This window comes from Bufo bufo, chromosome 10 (assembly GCF_905171765.1).
Source record: "Bufo bufo chromosome 10, aBufBuf1.1, whole genome shotgun sequence".
NCBI classification, from domain to species: Eukaryota; Metazoa; Chordata; class Amphibia; order Anura; family Bufonidae; genus Bufo; species Bufo bufo.
Window position 1 is genome coordinate 36,072,320 of NC_053398.1, and position 25,263 is coordinate 36,097,582.

At 43.0% G+C, this 25,263-nt stretch overlaps 1 protein-coding gene across 3 annotated transcripts in view; it reads left to right on the forward strand.

Moving 5' to 3' along the window:
* Window positions 1-13,912, forward strand: part of LOC120980347 (interferon-induced transmembrane protein 5-like) — a 35,950-nt gene extending 22,038 nt beyond the window's left edge. For 2 of the 3 annotated variants that reach the window (XR_005774507.1, XR_005774508.1), the window contains exons 2-3: window positions 5,065-5,351; window positions 13,185-13,274. Coding sequence is in view for 1 of the 3 variants with exons in the window: in XM_040409398.1 (XP_040265332.1) it covers window positions 7,265-7,450; window positions 13,185-13,409 (411 nt within the window). In the remaining 2 variants the exon portion in view is untranslated. Of the gene's footprint in view, window positions 1-5,064; window positions 5,352-7,080; window positions 7,451-13,184 lie in introns of those variants that run through there. The other variant, XM_040409398.1, reaches the window with a different exon arrangement.
* The last annotated feature ends 11,351 nt before the right edge of the window (window positions 13,913-25,263 follow it).

Genomic DNA, 25,263 nt, shown 5'->3' on the forward strand with positions numbered 1-25,263 from the left:
TTGATCAGTCTAATATGCTCAAATGTGGTGACAGACTCCCTTTAAATATAAATTAGTTTTGGTCCAGATGGTAAAACTTATTGAAATAGAATTTATATATTTAATTACATATTTCTGAATACCTTTCCACGTATGGCGAGTTCCTTAGTAATAGGTACATTCTTGTCAGTAATTGTTCGGTGAAGAGCCCCCTGGGAAAACAAGCCATGGCAATTGCTAAGGAGCAACTGTTACCAGAAAAAGATCTCAAAAGGCAGAGAACGATGGATACAGCAGCAATGAGGGGGACGTACAGTTTTGCAACCAATGTTTGTCATTACGGGCGCCAATCATCAAAAAGAAAAACTAAAGCGACCAGTGAACTATTTTGTTCTGTGTACACAGCTCCTGTGCAGACCTATGTGCTGCATCTCCCAAACTACAAACCAACCCTGCGTGTGGCTGTGATTCTTCCAGTACTCTGCCCCCTACAGAGAATGGGATAGGGAGCAGATGAAGTAGGGTAGTGCACAACTGCAGGATGACACTACACAGAATTTGTAGTCTGTAACCATGGAGACACATCGGTCTGCACGGACACAAAACAATGGCATTTTTTTTTCCCGCTGGAAAGGGAATGTATGATTAGAAAATGACCTATTTTGTTTAGTTTTTAGGTTTATTTTGTTAAAGAGAACCTTTCATAAACTTTATGCTGCCCATACTAACGGCAGAATAAAGAAGAGACAGGTGAGTTGATTTAAGCAGTCTGGCATTTAAAAGTAAGTGGTTGCTGAGAACCAACATCACAATCATTGCAGCCCAGGCCTGGAAAAGAGTCCCGGCCACCTGAGAAGAGTCCTGGTTATTCATGAAGTCCTGCTCTCCTGCTGATGACTGACCGGCTCCTACCTAGTTTTCTCCCTTTCTCTCTAGGAGAGAACTGTCCATCATCAGCAGGTGGGGAGAGCAGGAGATTAGGAATAACCATGACTCTTCTCAGGTAGATTTGACTCTTTTCAAGGCCCGGGCTGCAATGATTATGATGCTGGTTCTCAGCAACCACTTACTTTTAGCTCATGAGTGACACACCGCTGACATCAGCATTTCTGTCACTACTTTATGCTGCCCTCAGTGAGGTCAACATAAAGTTGATGACAGGTTCCCTTTAAAGTTTTGATGTTATGCATATATTTTTTTTAGAATTTTTGGTGATTTAAAAAAAAAAAAAAAAACATCCCTATCTATATTGTCATGCACTTTTTTCACACTGACCACTAGGCCTTAAATATGTCAAGGCTTCCTGTTCTTTCCGAGCAGCCACATAGGCCTTAAACACAATGGACAGGTGAGGACCCCATTGACTTCAATGGGAGAGTTTTCTAGGCATGCTCTGTGACATGTCAGGAGGGAGTAGATAAGCTGTGATATTGCATATTGAGGGTAGTAGATCCTGTGTTATCTATACAGAAGTGATACCTGTCAATGTAATTCTGCCTGTCATGATAATGTGATGGCTACTGATAAGTTACCTGTACAGGACAGGAAGTCTTAACATACTAGGATTTTATTTTTATTTTTTTCGCTTTATAAGACACACCTTTTCCCCCTCAAACATGGAGAAAATGTCATGAGGGTCTGATCTGAGCTCTGATAGGGGTCTGATCTAAGCTCTGATGGGGGTCTGATCTGAGTCTGGATGGTGGCCTGATATGGTTGTATGATCTGAGATTTATTATGGGGATCTGATCTGAGGTCTGATTTGGTGGTCTGATCTGGGGTTTGATATGGGGCTCAGAGCTGAGGTTTGATTTGGGGATCTGATCTGATATGAGGGTCAGATCTAAGCTGTGATAGGGGTCTGATCTGAGCTCAGAGGGTGGTCTGATATGGTTGCCTGATCTGAGGTTTATTATGGGTGTCTGATCTGAGGTCTAATATGGTGGTCTGATATGGAAGTCTGATATGGGGGTCCGATCTGAGATCTGATATGAGGGTCTGATCTAAAGTCTGATGAAGATTGGGGGTCTGTTCTGAGGTCTGATTTAAAATATTTTTTTCTCTCGTTTTCTTCCTCTAAAACCTAGGTGCATCTTATCATCAAGTGCGTCTTATAAAGCAAAAAATACGGGATAGATAGATAGACAGATTGGTAATAGATAGATGATAGATAGTGATATGAAAAATTAAAACAAAAATCACCAAAAATTCTAAAAACAAAATATGTTGAACATAAAAGCATGATTTAAACAATAGGTCATTTTCTGATGCCACATTCCCTTTAAAACAAAGATGACATCCAAAACTGAGAGGGTGAATTGTCTGGTAGTTGATCGCAGTAATGTCTCCTATATTAAAAAGGGTTGTCTGTGGTGAGATCAACTAGTAATTATTATCATACAGGTAGTTAGTTGCTCACTTTTATATAAGTAGGTCCATCAGTTCTAGAGCAACAGACACCAATGATCTTACCACCCATGATTCATTTTGGGTTTTGCTGTAAGTGGTAAAATGACCACTAGGTGGCACACCAGGTCTGTAAAACTTTCTAGTGCTGGATGTGCTGACATTCACATCGGGATAGATAGTTATACAGAAGTTGGTTGGTATAATTGGTGCCACTGCAAAAATGTTGGTGAGAATTTTCCCCCATCAGAAGCACCTGCATGGCTGCATACCTCCGACCGCAAAGGGTACTCAACACCCCCGATAAGCCTACACTAGAGTTGTGCCTACATTTAGCACAACCACATAAGGTGAGCCTCCATCTTTGGAGACATTTTTTATTGTACTGTACTTTATCACCCTATGGTGCGTCTTTTTGTGTTTCCTAGCTAAACACCGCCTGCAATATCTATTGAGCTCCCTGAAGTGACTGGGGCTGAGCTATAATTCCACATAGAACCTGTGGACAGGTGTGGTGCTGTTTTAGGAAGAAAGAAGTCATGTTTTTTAAGTCCTGGACAATCTTTTTAAAGTTGTGGTCCACTGGTGACTGTTTGGATACGTTAGTTGATGTCTCCATTACAGCATCATGAAATTTGATATTGTCCTCTGTTTGTTTTTCAGACTTTCACATAAAGGGTGGATATTGATGACCTATCCTCAGGATAGGCAGCGGTGTACCTACCATTAAGCCAGATCATGCAACTGCTATGGGGCCTGGAGGAAGCCCAGCATTGAACTCCTTCCAACATGAAAACATTTTCATGCAGCCACTACTAGGAAGAGCAAATGCCAAGCAATTATTTATTTCTTTTTTTACAGTTTCTATTGCAGTTAATGGTTAATGTTTGAATTCCTGTGCATTAGAGTTCCCCCTAGTGGTGGCTTCAGCAAAACAGTTTTATAATACAGTGTATGATGCAGATGTAGAGCTGCATGTGCAGTGTGCTCTTTACTTTGGTGACTCCGTTCTTTAGATAGTAGGTGGGACCTGCACCTATCTGATATTGATGGTATATCCTAGCGATATGCCATTAATGTCCCAAATGGACCATCCCCTCTAAAGGAAGTTTACTATATGTACTTCCTGCAGTGAGGGCTCACAATATATGAAGACATACAGTACAGACCAAAGGTTTGGACACACCTTCTCATTCAAAGAGTTTTCTTTATTTTCATGACTATGAAAATTGTAAATTCACACTGAAGGCATCAAAACTATGAATTAACACATGTGGAATTATATACATAACAAACAAGTGTGAAACAACTGAAAATATGTCATATTCTAGGTTCTTCAAAGTAGCCACCTTTTGCTTTGATTACTGCTTTGCACACTCTTGGCATTCTCTTGATGAGCTTCAAGAGGTAGTCCCCTGAAATGGTTTTCACTTCACAGGTGTGCCCTGTCAGGTTTAATAAGTGGGATTTCTTGCCTTATAAATGGGATTGGGACAATCAGTTGCGTTGAGGAGAAGTCAGGTGGATACACAGCTGTTAGACTGTTAGAATTTGTATTATGGCAAGAAAAAAAGCAGCTAAGTAAAGAAAAACGAGTGGCCATCATTACTTTAAGAAATGAAGGTCAGTCTGTCAGCCGAAAAATTGGGAAAACTTTGAAAGTAAGGGCTATTTGACTATGAAGGAGAGTGATGGGGTGCTGCGCCAGATGACCTGGCCTCCACAGTCACCGGACCTGAACCCAATCGAGATGGTTTGGGGTGAGCTGGACCGCAGAGTGAAGGCAAAAGGGCCAACAAGTGCTAAGCATCTCTGGGAACTCCTTCAAGACAGTTGGAAGACCATTTCAGGGGACTACCTCTTGAAGCTCATCAAGAGAATGCCAAAAGTGTGCAAAGCAGTAATCAAAGCAAAAAGTGGCTACTTTGAAGAACCTAGAATATGACATATTTTCAGTTGTTTCACACTTGTTTGTTATGTATATAATTCCACATGTGTTAATTCATAGTTTAGATGCCTTCATAGTCATGAAAATAAAGAAAACTCTTTGAATGAGAAGGTGTGTTCAAACTTTTGGTCTGTACTGTATAAGTAATTACCCCTTGTTTTATGAGCAGTTTTAAGTTGTAGTTTTAGGATGGACAGCGAGTACTGTTCCAGTGTGTGTGCGTATGTGCAGAAAGCAGGTGTGCAGCTCAGAGCTAGAGAGGTGAGAAGGTACGGCCTTATGGTCCTAGTTAGTGATGAGCGAAGTGTTGAAAAATTCGATTCGGAAGCTTCGCCGAATTGCATTTTTTTGTAAGTTAGTGGGTGCAATGACAGGGAACGGTGTTTCTGCCACTCCCCGTCATTGTACCCCTCAGATGCCACGTTCATAGCTGATTGCGGCATCTGATAGGAATAATACAGTGTAAAATTTAAAATAAAATTTATAAAATCATACTGTACTTTCATCATTCATTTGATCGCGAGAAGCTGTCCGCCATTTTTTTGATTGAAGATCTAGTGTGAAATCTTGCACAGTCCGTGATGACATCATGACATCGGCCGGCGCGGTGACGTAATAATTCACAAAGCACGGGATTGTGCACAAGATATTCAATCAAGATGGCGGCGGCCGGCTCTTTGCACTCAAACGGATGATGTAATTATGATTTTTTTTTTTTTACCGCCATTCAGGGAAAATCGATTCACTACCACGAAGCACAAGGAAATTCGGCTTTGTGGTGAGAGATAGATACCAGAGGAGCTGGCAGCAAGCGAAGCTTAAAGACGCTCAGGAATGTACACAGTGCTGCCTGAAAAAATAAAGGCAAGTCGCATCCCCGGGACAGACATCCTCAGAAAAGGGCACCTGATGTATGCAGAGGCTAATATGGGTCTGGACTGGAGTCGTCATCAGCTCTATCAAGAGTGATTGCTGAGTGCAGAAACTGTTCAGGTGTTATATTATCCTGATTGCCTCGGTGAGCCATATATAGGTTGTTCTGTAAGTATATACAAGTTACATCTAGCCTTATTTTACATTATTCTCCTCAGTAAAGAAATAGTTACTCGCAAACCAGTCCGTTTGTCCCTCCACCTGCACCTTGCAACTTGGTGTAGTCAGCAAGTTGGATGTAATTATGGTGACTGCAGAAGTGAGATCATTCTCCAGCCAGTACATCCAGTGGTACCTTGGGTCCCAAGCAAAGTTATATCTAGGGGACGCTGTCACCCTGCTAATCTCTGCCCTGCAACGCAGGTAAAATCTGCCCTATAGCACTGCTAAACTCTGCCCATCACACTGGTAATATGGTGATGCCATATGTTCCCCCCACACTGTATAACACAGTATGAAGACGCTTATGTGCTTCATGCAGTATATTATATTACAGCTAAATATTTATCAGTTTGATAAGAATTTATCTTAAATGAGTGTTGATGATCTGTCATGAGTTCAGACGTAAGGGCTAAAGATCAGGCTGCCAGAGCAGCCCCCTGATGGATTCAATGTAAAACAGAATGCCCCTGTGGATAGGGGATAACTTTATATAACCAGAATACCCTTTTAAATCAGTGCTGATAAGCTGTCAGGAGTTCAGACATAAGGGCTACAGATTTAACCTTCAAAGCAGCCATAACACAGATGAAGCCCCTTATGTGCTTCATGCAGTATATTATATTACAGCAAATTTTTTATCAGTTTGATAAGAATTTATCTTAAATGAGTGTTGATGATCTGTCAGGAGTTCAGACGTAAAGGCTAAAGATCGAGCTGCCACAGCAGCCCTCTGATGGATTCAATGTAAAACAGAATGCCCCTGTGGGTAGGGGATAACTTTATATAACTGGGATACCCTTTTAAATCTGTGCTGATGAGCTGTCAGGAGTTCAGACATAAGGGCTACAGATTTAACCATCAGAGCAGCCATCTGATGGATTCACTGAGAAGCAGAAGCAATAGTCTGCAGATATACTGAGCATGAAGGCTGTAGAGGCAAAACTGTTGAACATTTTTAATGAAGGCCAATTGAAAAATTGATTTTTTTGCCCAAAATGAGGAGAATGCAAGAATAAAAACAAATTGCCCCCAAAGGTGTCCATAGCTTTGTGATGGAAATGGTGTGAACTATGGTAAACTGTAGCTTTAAGGCCGGACAGATTCTGTTCTTTCTGACTTTTATATGATGTTGCTAAAGAATGCTAACCTTGAGATAAGGTGCTGCAGAAGCATTTTAACTACTAAGATGCCGTTAGTATGGTCAGGCAGTATTGCCTTATACAAATAACTAATCAAATTACTAGTTTCGATTTCCACTCCCTTGGCGTTGTGCCTTCTTTGTTTTGTTGCCTATGAAACTTGCTTGAGACCATAGTGGGTCTTGTATGTTTCCTCCGAGCTTGTATATTCTTTTATCTAATCAGGAGCCATGCTAGGAAGGCAGAAAAGCGCGGATTGCGCTCACAGCTTTTACAAGTGATGTTACATGTCATGTCGATACAATATTTATACATTGAATTTAAAATAAATCTGAGAAATGAAGCTGGGGCAGGCACAGCAAACAGAAAAGGCAAAAACAGCTACATGGTGACCAAAATGAGTACGTAGTGAAAAGGACCCTGTAATAGAAGCAGGGAGGGGACAGACGTAGCTTGTGTGGTGATGTGTATAAAGAGGACATACATGACAATCCTTCTCTTCCCAGACATCTGTCCAGCTGGCAGCTTCCTTTTCTTCATCTACTGCATTTATCATTTTTCCTTCTACCTACAACTAACCACCTGCTCCTACATCTAATACATGTACAATCCTTTCCCATTTATCCCTTGCTCACCTATCACACTTTATCTTCCACTTGATCTACTTGGCCTACATTAACTCATCTCCTCTCCAGACATGGACACCTCCTACCCCCGTGAAGATATTTTCACCACCCACCCCAACAAGCCAGATAATGCCCATACTGTTGTCGATATTGGAGCCCCCATAACTCCCAGAGATCATCTTCTCTGGTCCTTGTGTAATACCGTGTACCTGAACCTCTTCTGTCTTGGCTTCATGGCTTTGGTCTACTCTGTCAAGGTGAGAGAAAGCATGTAATGGGTTATGGAAGGGGGCACTGTTATAACTTGTAAAGATGTGGACTTGGTACAGTGTACATATGGTTTTTTATGATTGCTGAACCTATACCCTAACTTTTTTACTGGGAGGGTGTTACTCATATTCAGCCAATTAACATTTCACATTTTTGGTGTATGCTAAGGATTGTGGAGCAAGTCAATGGCAATCTGGGGTCAATGGGGCTACAAGACCTAATATATTAGTGATAATAGCTGTTCTATTGTTTTCCCTCTGGCAGCTGCTCATCTCTTTTTGTTCCATAGAATTAGTTTTAGAGGTGTGTATCATTCATATAAATGGGAAATTATACATGAAAGATCCAATCTTACAGAATGACCAGAAAGAATATCAGGATACATTTTGAAATAGAAATAGGAATATCACTGGTGCTGTCTTGGGTATACCATAACATATTTGGTTTTACAGATTTTTAATTTGAAATCTCCTAAAGGTTCATGGGCTTATACAGTTCAACTCGTTTTCCACTTCATTGTATACGTTCCGTGGAGTAATATCCTTTACAAATCTCTTCCACCTCGCCCATGTCTTCTCTCAGGTTTGGTCTACAGGACTCGCTTGTTTTGCAACCTTAATGAACATTTTGAGAACTTGAAACAAATATTTCCCTATTATCTTCTTTTCTTGCCTACAAAAATCTCCCCATAAAAATTTCCACTCCTACTGACTACAAAAGAACCTACAAAAGATAACCTAAAAGCAAGAAAGGGACATACATGTAGCCATAAATCATTACTACCTACCCACTGGTGGAAGGAGGAGGAATTAAATATCGATGGCATGTTCATACAATGTCACCTATCTTCTTAATTCATGAGCTTTATTTTCATACAGCAGATTTATGTTTTTCCTACTTAATCCCATAGTTTTTTCCCCCAATCTATTAGTGAAAATGCTGCTTTATATTTCCATTTTCTTGGAGTCAATAATCTGGCCTGAAACAGTACTTTGCTCGGCAACATCCTATGTCTGTGATGGCTAACCTCCGGCACTCCAGCTGTGGTAAAACTACAACTCCCAAGATGCACACTTGCTTGGCTGTTCTCAGAACTCCATAGAAATAAATGGAGCATGCTGGGAGTCGTAGTTTCACCACAGCTGGAGTGCCAGAGGTTAGCCATCACTGCTATGGGATCTATTATATCTTATAGGGTGAATGTATTATTCCCCCCCCCCCCCCCACCAAACCTCATGTTTCCAACTTTTTAAACGCCATTACACCTAGTGTCTTTTCTACGCCGCCCTCACCATTAATCCAAGAAGGGAGCGTGCCCTGCGCCCCTGCATATTTATCTTCTTTTACAACAGTTTCCTGGCGTAAAAGAAGACTGAAGTCTATGCCAGCTCTGAGCTATTTCACTTTAGGTGTACAAACTGCCGGAGTATGCACCTAATTTACGATGAGGTCTGCACCTCAGCATAAGGGCTCGTTCACACGACCGTTGGTGTCCCGTTCCTGTATTGCGGACCGCATTTGTGGATCCGCAATACACGGGCACCATACAGAAGCGGACCCATTCATTTCAATGGGTCCGCAAATCCGGAGATGTGGAACGGAAGCACGGAACGGAACACTACGGAAGCACTACAGAGTGCTTTCTGGGGTTCCGTCCCGTTCCATGCCTCCGCACTGCAAAAAGATAGAACATGCTCTATCTTTTTGCGGAACGGAGGGATCGCGGACCCATTTAAGTGAATGGGTCTGCGATCCCCATGCGGCTGCCCCACGGAAGGTTCCCATGCATTGCGGACCGCAATTTGCAGTCCACAGCACGGGCACGGGCTTGTCGTGTGAACAAGCCCTAAATTAGATATAATCCTCTGGCAGTGTAGGGGATATCATGGAATGGCGTAAAACACTGGTCTATGATAGTTTACCCCCCCATATTTTTAAAACCTCCCAAAATACATAACACCAGCTTTGGCTCTAAAGTAGTACAAAAAATACCGTTAACTAGAGATGAGCAAATTGAATTTATTACAGGCTTTTAGCAAAAAGATTAGAATTTTTGGCAAACCCAAACTTTTCTGATTTGTTGAGAAGACATCTGCCACAAAAAAGGTGTATATATTTTTTTTTTTAAAGCATTAAAAAATCTACAGCGCAGGGTGTTATTAAACAGGCTGTTACCACCCGCTGCCGTCCATTTACCCGTAGTCATACATGTCACTATAACATTGACTAAAGCTGCCTTGGTATTGAAGAGCATGAAAGGGGTGGGACACAGTCCTATGAGACCTCAGAGCGTCATACATGACTTTTCAGGGCACTTTCAATACAGATCAAATTTATTTGGACCAAATCAAATCTGACGTCCAGACCGACCAAATCAGACCCGAAACCGGTTTTACCGTCTCTGTCCAGTACCATCGTCTGGTGAGACTACTTCTGTGGTTTCAGTTTTGACTAGCTCACAGTCAGTTTTCACTTGTCTTTTTTTCTGTACTCATATTAGGACATTTTATACAATCTAATGCACTTGTAAATTAAAGGGAAAGCAAGAAGCGGCAGCAAGGGGTCATTTTTAGCAACTTCAGTGGCATGTCACAAATATAGTCCTGTGGAATACACAAGCTTTAATTACAGCAGTGTGCTGTCCTCTGGTTTTACTTCTCTGTCATCTTGTGGCTGCAGTATATGCTCCAAGAACCCAGCAATCTTCTGTATTGTAGGCTATGTGACCCGTATACCAGCAAGAAGGTGCATCGCCCACTGACCTTGTAATTGCCACTGAGAGCAGAAGACTCAGATCGCTGGATCCCCAGAAACCAGTGGAGCAAAATAAGATTTCAATCTTAGCAGCTGCTTATTTATTGGCTTAGTTGCCCATATTAACCAATCAGATTCCATCTTTCATTTTCCAAAGGAGCTCTAAAAAATAAAAGGTGGAATAGGATTGGTTGCTATGGGCAACTAAGCCAATTTTTCTTTACACCGGTTTTTATAAATCTCCTGCAAGAAGGTGTATGTTAGTCTTCGGCATAGGCGCCTAGTAAGCAAATTTAAAGGGATTGTTTCAGGATGACAACCCCTCTCCATGTAATACTGCATTTCACATGCAGTGGCCACTGGCCAGAACTTTAAAGAGAATCTGTTACCCCTGATTTTGGACTATTATCTGCAGTAGGGTTGAGCAAATTGAAGTATCCGAAGTGGAATTCAGGGAAAATTCGATTCACCGCAAACCCGAATTTCCTCGTCCTTTGTGGTAAAGAATCCATTTTTCCTGACCTGGCATAAAAAAAAATTATGCACCAACAGGCCGCCGCGGCCATCTTGATTGAAGATCCCACGTGAAATCTCATGTGTGGTGGCGTATGACATCACCACCCCGGCCAGTGTGATGACGTCATCACGCACAGCGTGAGATTTCAATCAAGATGGCCACGGCGGCCTCTTTGTGCTCAAACGGATGAGGTGAGTATTATTATTATTATTTTTAACCCCTGGAAGGCCTTCCTTTTTATATCACATGCCGCGATCAATGATGAACGCGGCATATGACGGGGGAGCACTCTGGGAGTTGTAGTTTCAGAACACCTGGAGTGCCGGAGGTTGCTGATCCCTGCTGTAGATAATTGTCCAAAATCATGGTGAAAGATCCCCTTTAACCAGGGGTAGCAGCCGTCTGTCTGGGGATTCGGGAACCAAACCCGTGTCAATCAGCTGATCAATGGGTTGGATTCAATTCAAGAAGATCTTGTCTTCATGGGACAACTCCTTTAAAAAGGCTCCATTAATTCGTATGAGTTTCATTAGTGTCCTTTAGCAATCTTTTATCTGCAACACCTTAAGGCTACATTCACACGTCAGTATTTTTCTATATCCCGATTTTCGGTCCGTTTTTTGCGGATCCGTTGTTCCTGAAAATGTTTCCGTATGTCATCAGTTTTTTGCGGATCCGCAAAAAACGGAAACATGTATAAATTTCAATAAGCAAATAAAGTTTTTGGATTTCTTTGAAAAAAAATTGAAAAAAAAAAAGTGAAAAAAGATGACATCCATGTGACATCTGTGTTTCATTCGTTATTTGTAACAATGCCTATCTGCTAAATGGAGAAGAATAGGACATGTTCTATTTTTTGGGGGGAACGGACATGTGGAAATGGAATGCACACGGAGTCATTTCAGTTATTTTGCGGACCCATTGAAATGAATGACTCCAGCATACAGACCTGTAAAAAAAACAGAACAGAAACGGAAAAAAAAAATATGTGTGCATGAGCCCGTAGAAAGCTGTGACCAATTAACATTAGGGCTCATGCACACGACCGTATGTATTTTGCTGTCCGCAAAACAAGGATCCCCCAAAAAAACAGATCACATCCGTGTTGCATCTGTTTTTTTTTTTTGTGGATCCATTGTAACAATGCCTGTCCTTGTCCGCAAAATGGACAAGAATAAGACATATAAAAAAAATTTGCGGAAGGGACATGCGGACATATGGAAACAGAATGCACACAGAGTCATTTCAGTTTTTTTGCGGACCCATTGAAATGAATGGTTCCACATACAGACCTGTAAAAAAAACGGAGTGAAAATGGAAAAAAATTAATTGGTGTGCATGAGCCCTTAGGCTACTTTCACACTAGCGTTCGGGTGTCCGCTCGTGCGCTCCGTTTGAAGGGGCTCACGAGCGGCCCCGAACGCATCCGTCTGGCCCCAATGCATTCTCAGTGGAGGCGGATCCACTGAGTATGCATCCGTCTGCCAGCGCTCAGCCTCCGCTCAGTGAGCGGACACCTGAACGCTGCTTGCAGCGTTCGGGTGTCCGCCTGGCCGTGCGGAGGCGAGCGGATCCGTCCACACTTACAATGTAAGTCAATGGGGACGGATCCGCTTGAAGATGACACTATATGGCTCAATCTTCAAGCGGATCCGTTCCCCATTGACTTTCAATGTAAAGTCTGGACGGATCCGTTCAGGCTACTTTCTGACTTAGAAAATTTTCTAAGTAATAATGCAGACGGATACGTTCTGAACGGATGCAAACGTCTGCATTATAGGAGCGGATCCGTCTGATGAAACATCAGACGGATCCGCTCCGAACGCTAGTGTGAAAGTAGCCTTAGAAAGCTGTGACTAATTAACCTTAGAATGTGTTTTATTTATTGTGTTTTAGATATTTCATACCATATTTACCCACCATATACTGCATGTAGCACCACATAGAAAAGGTAATACATTCAGTGTACAAGCTGCTAGTTCATCATGTGTCCATGTCTTCAATAAGAAACCTCTGAGTTATTTTTGGCACTGGGAACTGTATGTTCCTCTTGTGTGGCTAGCTTGCAGCAGAAACTAGTGATTTTTGGGTAACTCTAAGGTTGTAACACCAGAATAAACAAGATGGTCAAAATAGCATTTAAATGTCAGGTTTATACATGAAAATTTTCGATGTGAAAAAAGTTATGATCTAATATAAAAATTGAGCAATGTTGCTTTGATATTCTGCTGTTTTTTATACGCAGTTCCTGCACAGACCTATGCGTTTCCATAGTTACAGACTACAAACAAACCCTGTATGTAGTCTGATTATGCAGTCACTGTGTTACTCCCCTCCGCCTGCTCCTTCTTCTTGTTAACCTACATCATAGGAAAGATTTCAGTGTGGTACAGTGAGAAAGTGGGTCAAGATTTTTACTTTATCTTAATGTGTCATGTATTTTCTCCTAGGCGCGAGACCAGAGGGTGCAGGGGAACGAGCTGGGCGCTCGACGGTATGGTCAGAAGGCTCGATGCTACAATATCCTGGCCACGGTGTGGAACATTGCTCTCCCCGCTTTGGTCATGGCTCTGGTGATCACAGGCATTGTGCACCTGTCACAGGTGGTAAATGCTTCCCTTGAACTCTTCAGCCTTCGAGGCTACTTGGACAATACAGATGACGACAGTAATTGAACAAGAGAAAAGTAATAGTTGCACACTGACCAAAAGAAATATATTAAAAGATTCAGAAGATCAACCAAGGATATTCATGGTACAACCCCAAAGATCACTTGCGAAAGCATTAATTCCTGAGAAGAACAATTATACATCACACGAAGCTTTGATTTAGTCCTTCCCACCGATGGCAGTCTAAGGCAGGACTCCTTATAGTAACTGTAGGACTGGTTTTCCCTGTCCTCGGCTTGGATCAGACTCCTGCTAAGTCTTGTTCTGATAGAAGGTAACAAGGCCCAGTGAATCAAGACAGGCTAATTAGTTCAAAAGAATATTGAGATATTTAGTATATGACGATGCCAAACAATGGACAACTGAGAAGAGCATGGACATCTAAGAAGATACAGAACGATGCCCACGTGGTTATTAAATAAAAAGATATAATCTCAAGATGAAAATCACTTCAACATGTCACCAGCAATGGGGTGAACAATATTATTGATTTCACATATCATCCTTATGTTAATATACTTTATCTAATAAAATGAACTTTATGTTTGAAGTTGTTGCTGCTTATTGCGTGTTATGGGATAGACTTAAAGGGCATCTGTCAGCAGTTTTGTACCTATGACACTGGCTGACCTGTTACATGTGCACTTGGCAGCTGAAGACATCTGTGTTAGAGGAGCCGCCACACAAAAAAAGTGTTCTCCAAGTAGACAACCACTTTAAGGGGCATCTATCAGCAGTTTTGTACCCATGACACTGGTTGACCTGTTATATGTGCACTTGGCAGCTGAAGGCATCTGTGTTGGTCCCATGTTCATATTTGTCCGCATTGCTGAGAAAAATGAAGTTTTGATATATGCAAACGAGCTTCTAGGAGCAACGGGGGCGTTACCATTACACCTAGAGGCTCTGTTCTCTCTGCAACTGCCACGTCCTCTGCACTTTGACAGGACCAGACAGTAAAAACATCATCACATCTGGCCTTGACTTCTCCTAAAATAAATCAAAGCGCAGAGGGCACAGCAGTTGCAGAGACAGCTTAACCTCTAGGTGTAATGGCAACGCCCCCGTTGCTCCTAGAGGCTCATTTGCATATAATAAAACATAATTTTTCTCAGCAATGCAGGCACATAGTAACATGGGACCAACACAGATGTCTTCAGCTGCCAAGTGCACATGTAACAGGTCAACCAGTGTCATGGGTACAAAACTGCTGATAGATGCCCTTTAACCACCTCCGGACCGCCTAACGCAGGATCGCGTTCCGGAGGTGGCAGCCCTGCGCACAGTCACGCATATACGCGTCATCTCGCGAGACGCGAGACTTCCTGTGAACGCGCGCACACAGGCGCGCGCGCTCACAGGAACGGAAGGTAAGAGAGTTGATCTCCAGCCTGCCAGCGGCGATCGTTCGCTGGCAGGCTGGAGATGTGTTTTTTTTAACCCCTAACAGGTATATTAGACGCTGTTTTGATAACAGCGTCTAATATACCTGCTACCTGGTCCTCTGGTGGTCCCCTTTGTTTGGATCGACCACCAGAGGACACAGGTAGCTCAGTAAAGTAGCACCAAGCACCACTACACTACACTACACCCCCCCCCGTCACTTATTAACCCCTTATTAGCCCCTGATCACCCCTAATCACCCCTGATCACCCCATATAGACTCCCTGATCACCCCCCTGTCATTGATTTCCCCCCTGTCATTGATCAACCCCCTGTAAAGCTCCATTCAGACGTCCGCATGATTTTTACGGATCCACTGATAGATGGATCGGATCCGCAAAACGCATCCGGACGTCTGAATGAAGCCTTACAGGGGCGTGATCAATGACTGTGGTGATCACCCCATATAGACTCCCTGATCACCCCCCTGTCATTGATTACCCCCCTGTCATTGATTACCCCCCTGTAAAGCTCCATTCAGACGTCCGCATGATTTTTACGGATCCACTGATAGATGGATCGGATCCGCAAAACGCATCCGGACGTCTGAATGAAGCCTTACAGGGGCATGATCAATGACTGTGGTGATCACCCCATATAGACTCCCTGATCACCCCCCTGTAAAGCTCCATTCAGATGTCCGCATGATTTTTACGGATGCACTGATACATGGATCGGATCCGCAAAACGCATCCGGTCGTCTGAATGAAGCCTTACAGGGGCATGATCAATGACTGTGGTGATCACCCCCCTGTCATTGATTACCCCCCTGTAAAGCTCCATTCAGACGTCCGCATGATTTTTACGGATGCACTGATAGATGGATCGGATCCGCAAAACGCATCCGGACGTCTGAATGAAGCCTTACAGGGGCATGATCAATGACTGTGGTGATCACCCCATATAGACTCCCTGATCACCCCCCTGTCATTGATTACCCCCCTGTCATTGATTACCCCCCTGTAAAGCTCCATTCAGACGTCCGCATGATTTTTACGGATGCACTGATAGATGGATCGGATCCGCAAAACGCATCCGGACGTCTGAATGAAGCCTTACAGGGGCGTGATCAATGACTGTGGTGATCACCCCATATAGACTCCCTGATCACCCCCCTGTCATTGATTACCCCCCTGTAAAGCTCCATTCAGACGTCCGCATGATTTTTACGGATGCACTGATAGATGGATCGGATCCGCAAAACGCATCCGGACGTCTGAATGAAGCCTTACAGGGGCATGATCAATGACTGTGGTGATCACCCCATATAGACTCCCTGATCACCCCCCTGTCATTGATTACCCCCCTGTCATTGATTACCCCCTCTGTCATTGATCACCCCTCTGTAAGGCTCCATTCAGACATTTTTTTGGCCCAAGTTAGCGGAATTATTATTTTTTTTCTTACAAAGTCTCATATTCCACTAACTTGTGTCAAAAAATAAAATCTCACATGAACTCACCATACCCCTCACGGAATCCAAATGCGTAAAATTTTTTAGACATTTATATTCCAGACTTCTTCTCACGCTTTAGGGCCCCTAGAATGCCAGGGCAGTATAAATACCCCACATGTGACCCCATTTCGGAAAGAAGACACCCCCAGGTATTCCGTGAGGGGCATATTGAGTCCATGAAAGATTGAAATTTTTGTCCCAAGTTAGCGGAACGGGAGACTTTGTGAGAAAAAAATTAAAAATATCAATTTCCGCTAACTTGTGCCAAAAAAAAAAAATTTCTATGAACTCGCCATGCCCCTCATTGAATACCTTGGGGTGTCTTCTTTCCAAAATGGGGTCACATGTGGGGTATTTATACTGCCCTGGCATTCTAGGGGCCCCAAAGCGTGAGAAGAAGTCTGGTATCCAAATGTCTAAAAATGCCCTCCTAAAAGGAATTTGGGCACCTTTGCGCATCTAGGCTGCAAAAAAGTGTCACACATGTGGTATCGCCGTACTCAGGAGAAGTTGGGGAATGTGTTTTGGGGTGTCATTTTACATATACCCATGCTGGGTGAGAGAAATATCTTGGTCAAATGCCAACTTTGTATAAAAAAATGGGAAAAGTTGTCTTTTGCCAAGATATTTCTCTCACCCAGCATGGGTATATGTAAAATGACACCCCAAAACACATTCCCCAACTTCTCCTGAATACGGCGATACCACATGTGTGACACTTTTTTGCAGCCTAGGTGGGCAAAGGGGCCCATATTCCAAAGAGCACCTTTAGGATTTCACAGGTCATTTACCTACTTACCACACATTAGGGCCCCTGGAAAATGCCAGGGCAGTATAACTACCCCACAAGTGACCCCATTTTGGAAAGAAGACACCCCAAGGTATTCCGTGAGGGGCATGGCGAGTTCCTAGAATTTTTTATTTTTTGTCACAAGTTAGTGGAAAATGCTTATTTTTTTTTATTTATTTTTTTTCATACAAAGTCTCATATTCCACTAACTTGTGACAAAAAATAAAAAGTTCCATGAACTCACTATGCCCATCAGCGAATACCTTGGGGTCTCTTCTTTCCAAAATGGGGTCACTTGTGGGGTAGTTATACTGCCCTGGCATTCTAGGGGCCCAAATGTGTGGTAAGGAGTTTGAAATCAAATTCTGTAAAAAATGACCTGTGAAATCCGAAAGGTGCTCTTTTGAATATGGGCCCCTTTGCCCACCTAGGCTGCAAAAAAGTGTCACACATCGTGTATCTCCGTAATCGGGAGAAGTTGGGGAATGTGTTTTGGGGTGTCATTTTACATATACCCATGCTGGGTGAGAGAAATATCTTGGCAAAAGACAACTTTTCCCATTTTTTTATACAAAGTTGGCATTTGACCAAGATATTTATCTCACCCAGCATGGGTATATGTAAAAAGACACCCCAAAACACATTCCTCAACTTCTCCTGAATACAGAGATACCAGATGTGTGACACTTTTTTGCAGCCTAGGTGGGCAAAGGGGCCCACATTCCAAAGAGCACCTTTCGGATTTCACAGGTCATTTACCTACTTACCACACATTTGGGCCCCTAGAATGCCAGGGCAGTATAACTACCCCACAAGTGACCCCATTTTGGAAAGAAGAGACCCCAAGGTATTCGCTGATGGGCATAGTGAGTTCATAGAACTTTTTATTTTTTGTCACAAGTTAGTGGAATATGAGACTTTGTAAGAAAAAAAAAATAAAAAAAAAAAATCATCATTTTCCGCTAACTTGTGACAAAAAATAAAAAGTTCTATGAACTCACTATGCCCATCAGCGAATACCTTAGGGTGTGTACTTTCAGAAATGGGGTCATTTGTGGGGTGTTTGTACTGTCTGGGCATTGTAGAACCTCAGGAGACATGACAGGTGCTCAGAAAGTCAGAGCTGCTTCAAAAAGCGGAAATTCACATTTTTGTACCATAGTTTGTAAACGCTATAACTTTTACCCAAACCATTTTTTTTTTACCCAAACATTTTTTTTTTATCAAAGACATGTAGAACTATAAATTTAGAGCAAAATTTATATATGGATGTCGTTTTTTTTGCAAAATTTTACAACTGAAAGTGAAAAATGTCATTTTTTTGCAAAAAAATCGTTAGATTTCGATTAATAACAAAAAAAGTAAAAATGTCAGCAGCAATGAAATACCACCAAATGAAAGCTCTATTAGTGAGAAGAAAAGGAGGTAAAATTCATTTGGGTGGTAAGTTGCATGACCGAGCAATAAACGGTGAAAGTAGTGTAGGTCAGAAGTGTAAAAAGTGGCCTGGTCTTTCAGGGTGTTTAAGCACTGGGGGCTAAGGTGGTTAAAGTGGTTGTCTACTTGGAGAACACTTTTTTTGTGAGGCGGCTCCTCTAACAATAAGCTGATGACCAGTTGTCCGTAGCTGCAATCAGCTGCGAAAATCATAAAAATTCCCCTGTAGCGGCACCACAGGGGAAATTAATCATCACACAGTTTCAATTAAAATCTATGGGCTTTCCCTGCAAAGCACAGATGTATTGGGTCCTCCAGAGCGAATGTGGGGAATGTTAAATATGATGTAATATTGACCAACCCAATCCTCAGCTGCTTTGGGTGCCCACTGAACCAGAAGTGGCTTGGTCCTTTGACTGGTGTGGGACCAAGCCCCCCTCCCCCCGCTTTTTTTTTTTTATTGGGCACAGGTTCCAAGGATTGGATTGGTTGTCTACACCTTTAATGTAAAATGGTGTTCAATGGGTTGTCTGAGTTAAACATAAACTCGGGCAGCCTCTGTAAACGTGATAACATAACAAAAAAATCAATGCTGAGTTCCAGTCCTCCTTGCCAATAACATCATCTTCCTGGCAGCAGCAGTGAGGTTCCATGTACTTGGGTCACCATGCTGGCAATCACTGGCCTCAGCAGTACATGTGATGTCAATCCTGCAGCTAATCACTGGCCTCAGCAGTGCATGTACGATGCACTGCAGCGGCAAGGGGTCCCTTTTTAAGATGATGGTATAAGTGTTTGTCGTGACGCCAGTTACATTGCAGCAACGAGGGCACAAGGCCCCCTTAAGTAGATGGTGTTGGTGGTGGGTACCCAGTATAGGAATGCCAGAGTGGTGTAGGGTGGCCTAATGTCCCTTAGTGGTATTCCACTTGTAACGGTGCTCCTACCTGGATATCCGGGAACCCCAGGTGTTGTCGTCCGTTGCAGGAAAAAGGGATAGTTGAATGAGTCCAGACCTTGTGATGAACTTGATAACAGCTTTACCTGAATAAACTTTCATCAGGCAACAATCTTCCAACTTTATCTTGGTCACCAGCAGGCTTTGGCATAAATTCTGGCAGTCAAACACACTCGGCTCTGCTACTTCAGTTGCTATCTGGCTCTGCTGTGCTAACAGGGTTAAATGGGAACTTTTCCTTTGCTGTATGCTCAACTCTCTGTAGTCTGACTTTCTCTCTTTATCTTTAGCTTTATCCAGGGAACGTTTACTCCTGGCTCCTGAGGCTTGTAGCTTGGGCCTTCAGGTCCAGCAGAGCTGATGGTGCTCTGCTGGCTTTAGCAGGGCTTGTCCAGCAGAGACAAGGGCCTGCTTCCTTCCCCTTAGATGGGGTAGTCTCAACTGAACTTCACTAACTAAACTCCTCCCTCTCTAGAGAGGGCTAGAATGGAAAAGAAAGGCTCCATTCCAGATAAAAACAGCTCTGCCAAGCTTGCTACCACCTGCTGATGAACCTGATGAGGCACATTACATGTTAACAGTTACAAAATCAGGAATGCAGATACACAATGTGCAGGACCTGGAATAAATACGCATGATGACATTAAATCAACCATAGAAGATAGTGGGGGTGTAAAAGGTGGTAATGCACCTCTGGGGTGTTACACATGAGATGTCATCATGGCCTCAGCAGTGCGCGGGATCTCACCACTGCAGCCTATCGCTGGCCTCAGTAGTGCACAGGATGTCACAGTGCAGGGGATGTCACTGCTGCAGCCATTTACTGGCATTAGCAGTGCACGAGATGTCACCATTGCAGTCAATCACTGGCCTTCACATGGGACCTCACCGCTGCAGGCAGGAAAACAAACAGCAGTGGGGAGGAACGCAGCACAATGCTGAAAGCAGTAGGGGAGAAAAAGACTTTATTATTTTACTACATGTACAGGGGGGCTTGTGTTTTTATTTAACTTTATTATATTTAACAACCTTTTTAACTATACACTTTGACATTCACAGTTGACAACAAAGCATATACTATCTGTTTTAGTACACAAATTACTGTACAGGTATGCTAAGCCTATATTTGTAGTCTTCCATACAAGTTGAGATAAAAGTACCTAAATATCCAAGACTCATCTACACTCACCTAAAGAATTATTAGGAACACCATACTAATACAGTGTTGGACCCCCTTTTGCCTTCAGAACTGCCTTAATTCTACGTGGCATTGATTCCACAAGGTGCTGATAGCATTCTTTAGAAATGTTGGCCCATATTGATAGGATAGCATCTTGCAGTTGATGGAGATTTGAGGGATGCACATCCAGAGCACGAAGATCCCGTTCCACCACATCCCAAAGATGCTCTATTGGGTTGAGATCTGGTGACTGTGGGGGCCATTTTAGTACAGTGAACTCATTGTCATGTTCAAGAAACCAATTTGAAATGATTCGAGCTTTGTGACATGGTGCATTATCCTGCTGGAAGTAGCCATCAGAGGATGGATACATGTTCTCATTCTGTTTACGCCAAATTCGGACTCTACCATTTGAATGTCTCAACAGAAATCGAGACTCATCAGACCAGGCAAAATTTTTCCAGTCTTCAACAGTCCAATTTTGGTGAGCTCGTGCAAATTGTAGCCTCTTTTTCCTATTTGTAGTGGAGATGAGTGGTACCCGGTGGGGTCTTCTGCTGTTGTAGCCCATCCGCCTCAAGGTTGTGCGTGTTGTGGCTTCACAAATGCTTTGCTGCATACCTCGGTTGTAACGAGTGGTTATTTAAGTCAACGTTGCTCTTCTATCAGCTTGAATCAGTCGGCCCATTCTCCTCTGACCTCTAGCATCCACAAAACATTTTTGCCCACAGGACTGCCGCATACTGGATGTTTTTCCCTTTTCACACCATTCTTTGTAAACCCTAGAAATGGTTGTGCGTGAAAATCCCAGTAACTGAGCAGATTGTGAAATACTCAGACCGGCCCGCCTGGCACCAACAACCATACCACGCTCAAAATTGCTTAAATCACCTTTCTTTCCCATTCTGACATTCAGTTTGGAGTTCAGGAGATTGTCTTGACCAGGACCACATCCCTAAATGCATTGAAGCAACTGCCATGTGATTGGTTGACTAGATAATTGCATTAATGAGAAATAGAACAGGTGTTCCTAATAATTCTTTAGGTGAGTGTATATGATTGGGTATACAGTATATGATGGACAGAGACAGACAAGGAAGTGGTCACTGGATCTCCGGGTCATGAAAGACATGACGATAACTGCAGCAGTATTCCTGTAACTACTAGAACCTTCATGACGAAATCTTCGTCCACCTGTTATAACCTGAATGAGTATTTAAAGGGGTTGGCTCACAAACAACACTTATCATCTATCCTATCCTGAGGATCGGTCATCAATATAGGAGTCCCAAAAACACTCCTTAACCTCTCGACAATGTGCCAGCATTGTTTCTATGAAATACTAGAAGTTTATAATTTAAAATGGATGATATTGCACATCTTAGAGTACATGCCCCTGAATGACCAAAGCGCGATTCACGTCTTCCTTTGTTCCACCATTGACATCTAGTTTGCTCATCCTTCCGCATGTCCTCTATCTGTTAGCTTTTGGTTAGAGCAAGGCATATAAAAAAGCATCACCCTTCTACTGCTGCAGAAATACTTCCCGCACATTTGTCTTCAATAATAATACTACTAATAATAAAAATCATTGCAATACTCTGGTTAGAACAATCCACTCAAGTCTTATACACTGGATAGGAGGATAACTGTTAGTTTGATGGAGGCTCGGATTCTCGGAGGCATGAGCACCACCGCTCCATACAAAGTAAGTTTATGGGACTGTGGGAGAAGGAGCTTGGCATCTCCAGCATTCTCATGGAGATAAATGAAGGGGGGGGGGGGGCTAGACCAACGCTCCATTCAATGTGGGACACTGGTCCTCTGTTCTTGTGATCAGTGAAGGTCCCAGTGGTTATACCCCCACCAGTCTTCACTCTAGTCTTATACACTGGATGGGGATAATGTTAGATTGGTAGAGATCCAAATGCATGCGCACCACTTCTCCATTTAAAGCCTATTGGACTTCAGTTAAGTCCCATAGAGAAATGAAAAAGGAGTATGCATGGTCGTCCAAAGCTCTGTTCAAATGAGGAACACTGGTCGTCTATTCTTGTGTTCGGTTGGGCTTCCAGTGGTCAGTATCCACCGCGGTCAATTATAAAGAGATCTGCTAACAATGTCATATCTATAAGGATGGCCATTTCCCTCAATAGAAATAACCCCCTTTAGATATGGTTATGAAGGTTGACCAAAAACAGATATCCCATCATTGCAGTCTTTCCTGAGGATAGGCCATCAGTATTAGAAAGATAGAAACTGATTACAACTTATGATGGCTGCCCCTTGTTTTCCTGCAACCCTGGGATTTCTTGCTGCCTGCCCTTTGCCATGAAAATAACTACACAGACCCAGACCAGGAAAGTATCAAGTCCATACAGGGGTGTTCCAGCCTGAAGCATTTATCACCTCTCCACTAGATAGGTGGTGAATGCTAGAATCCCAACAATCTCTAGAATGAGCCCCTCATTTGCCCCCATTGAAAGAAAGGGCTCGGAAGAGTTTGCATGGAGTGGCAATCAAGCCCTCTGTTGCTCCATTCAAAGTGTATAGGGCTGAAGGAAACAGTCGAATCAAGTCCAGTAATCAGCTCTACAAAAAATTCCTATTGAATCCATGTTAAAATCTTCCAAAGCTGCAGCTGTATCTCTACCAACAATGCATCTCTACTGCTGCGGCTCTACCTCTACCAGTCCTGCAGCTCTATCTCTAACAATGCAGCGGCTCTACCTCTACCAGTCCTGCAGCTCTATCTCTAACAATGCAGCGGCTCTACCTCTACCAGTCCTGCAGCTCTATCTCTAACAATGCAGCGGCTCTACCTTTACCAGTCCTGCAGCTCTATCTCTAACAATGCAGCGGCTCTACCTCTACCAGTCCTGCAGCTCTATCTCTAACAATGCAGCGGCTCTACCTCTTCCAGTCCTGCAGCCCTACTTCTACCAATGCTTCAGCTCTACCTCTACTAATGCTTTGGCTCTATCTCTTCCAACACTGCTGCTCTATCTCTACCAAAGCTTCAGCTCTACCTCTACCAATGCTGCAGCCCTACCTCTACCAATGCTTTGGCTATGCCATCTACCAACACTGCAGCTCTACATTTACCAATTCAGCGTCTCTACCTCTACCAACCCTGCGGCTCTACCGCTATCAGTCCTGTGACTCTACCTCTACCAGTCCTGTGGCTTTAGCTCTACCCGTGCTGCGGCTCTACCTCTGCCAGTGCAGCAGCTCTAGCTGTACCAATAGCTGCAGCTTTACTGCTGGACTTCCCATCATGCCAACATTACAGTATTCACCAATCTCAATCATGGACGCCATCAATTTCAATAGTAGAGAATAGTGACAGCCCCAGTTCCCCGTACTGACAGCTATAAATTTGTGTGTGACCGAAAATCCTCCTTCTTCCATGTTCTTGCTTTACCATCTCATTTATTATTATTTTTTGCAAGACAAGCATCAATTTGGGAGGCATACGCCATTTTGATCATTTTATAGTACATATAGTGTGGTGATCAAAAACAGCAATTCTGGCTTAGAATTTTTTTTTTCCATTACAGCAGGCACCATACAAGATACATACTTTTATATTGTAATAGCTTGGATATGTTCAGATGCAGCACTACCAATTATGTTTATTTTTTATTTATTGATTTGTATATTTAAAATTTTTATTTAAATTTTTAATTATTTTGTTTAATATTCTCTTTTACTTTTTTTTTTAAACTTTTATTATTAGCCCCATCCCCAGGATACTTGTAAGGCGTCTGACGTCATCCCATGTGTGTGTGGGGTAGCTACTATAATTTGAGATGTATATCACTTTGTGAAATGTTTGCTGACGAAGGCTGGAAGGGGCCAAAATGCGTCCAATTACTGTAAGGATTTATGGAATAAATACTAAGCATATGAATTGAAGAAGCCGCAGTCCGCTAAGATTCCTTTTCTATTGGTCTGGAGTTCGCTCTTTTCTCGTGCGGGCAATAGGTCGAGTGCTGATCTTCCCTATTTGCTCCTCTTGAACTCTACCACAGGGAGATCACTATGGCAGACCTGAGAGTCTTCACAAGGCCCAGGCTGCCATAACAACTTATCGGCACCCTTCAATTTCATGGTGGAGAGGATAGAGCCATCGAGGGTCTGAGGAAGCACCCTCTGTAACGGTCACGTACACACTCACACACACAGGGGGGAGGATAGTGACCACTGCGCTCCACCCTCACCCCTGGCCCTGCCTACTTGCCTCATGAGTCCTGATGACAGGGGACAACTGGACGGCAGTCCCTAACTTAGGATACGTGCGGGAAGGACAGACAAGACAAATAACGGATAGTGAACGGACCGGGTCAAAACCAAGAGGACAACGCAGTACAGAGGGATAAGCAAAGAATGGTCAGGAGAAGCCGGGGTCATAAATACCAGGAGAGTCGAGAAGTACCAAAGGAGTCCGCAAAGAATAGTCAGGTGGAAGCCGAGGTCAAAATACCAGGAGGGATGCACAGTACAGGAGAAGCAGGCAAAGGATCGTCAGGGAACAGGATCAGGTAAGTATACAGGTATCCAACAAACGCCAGGAACCTAAATTAACAGGCAACC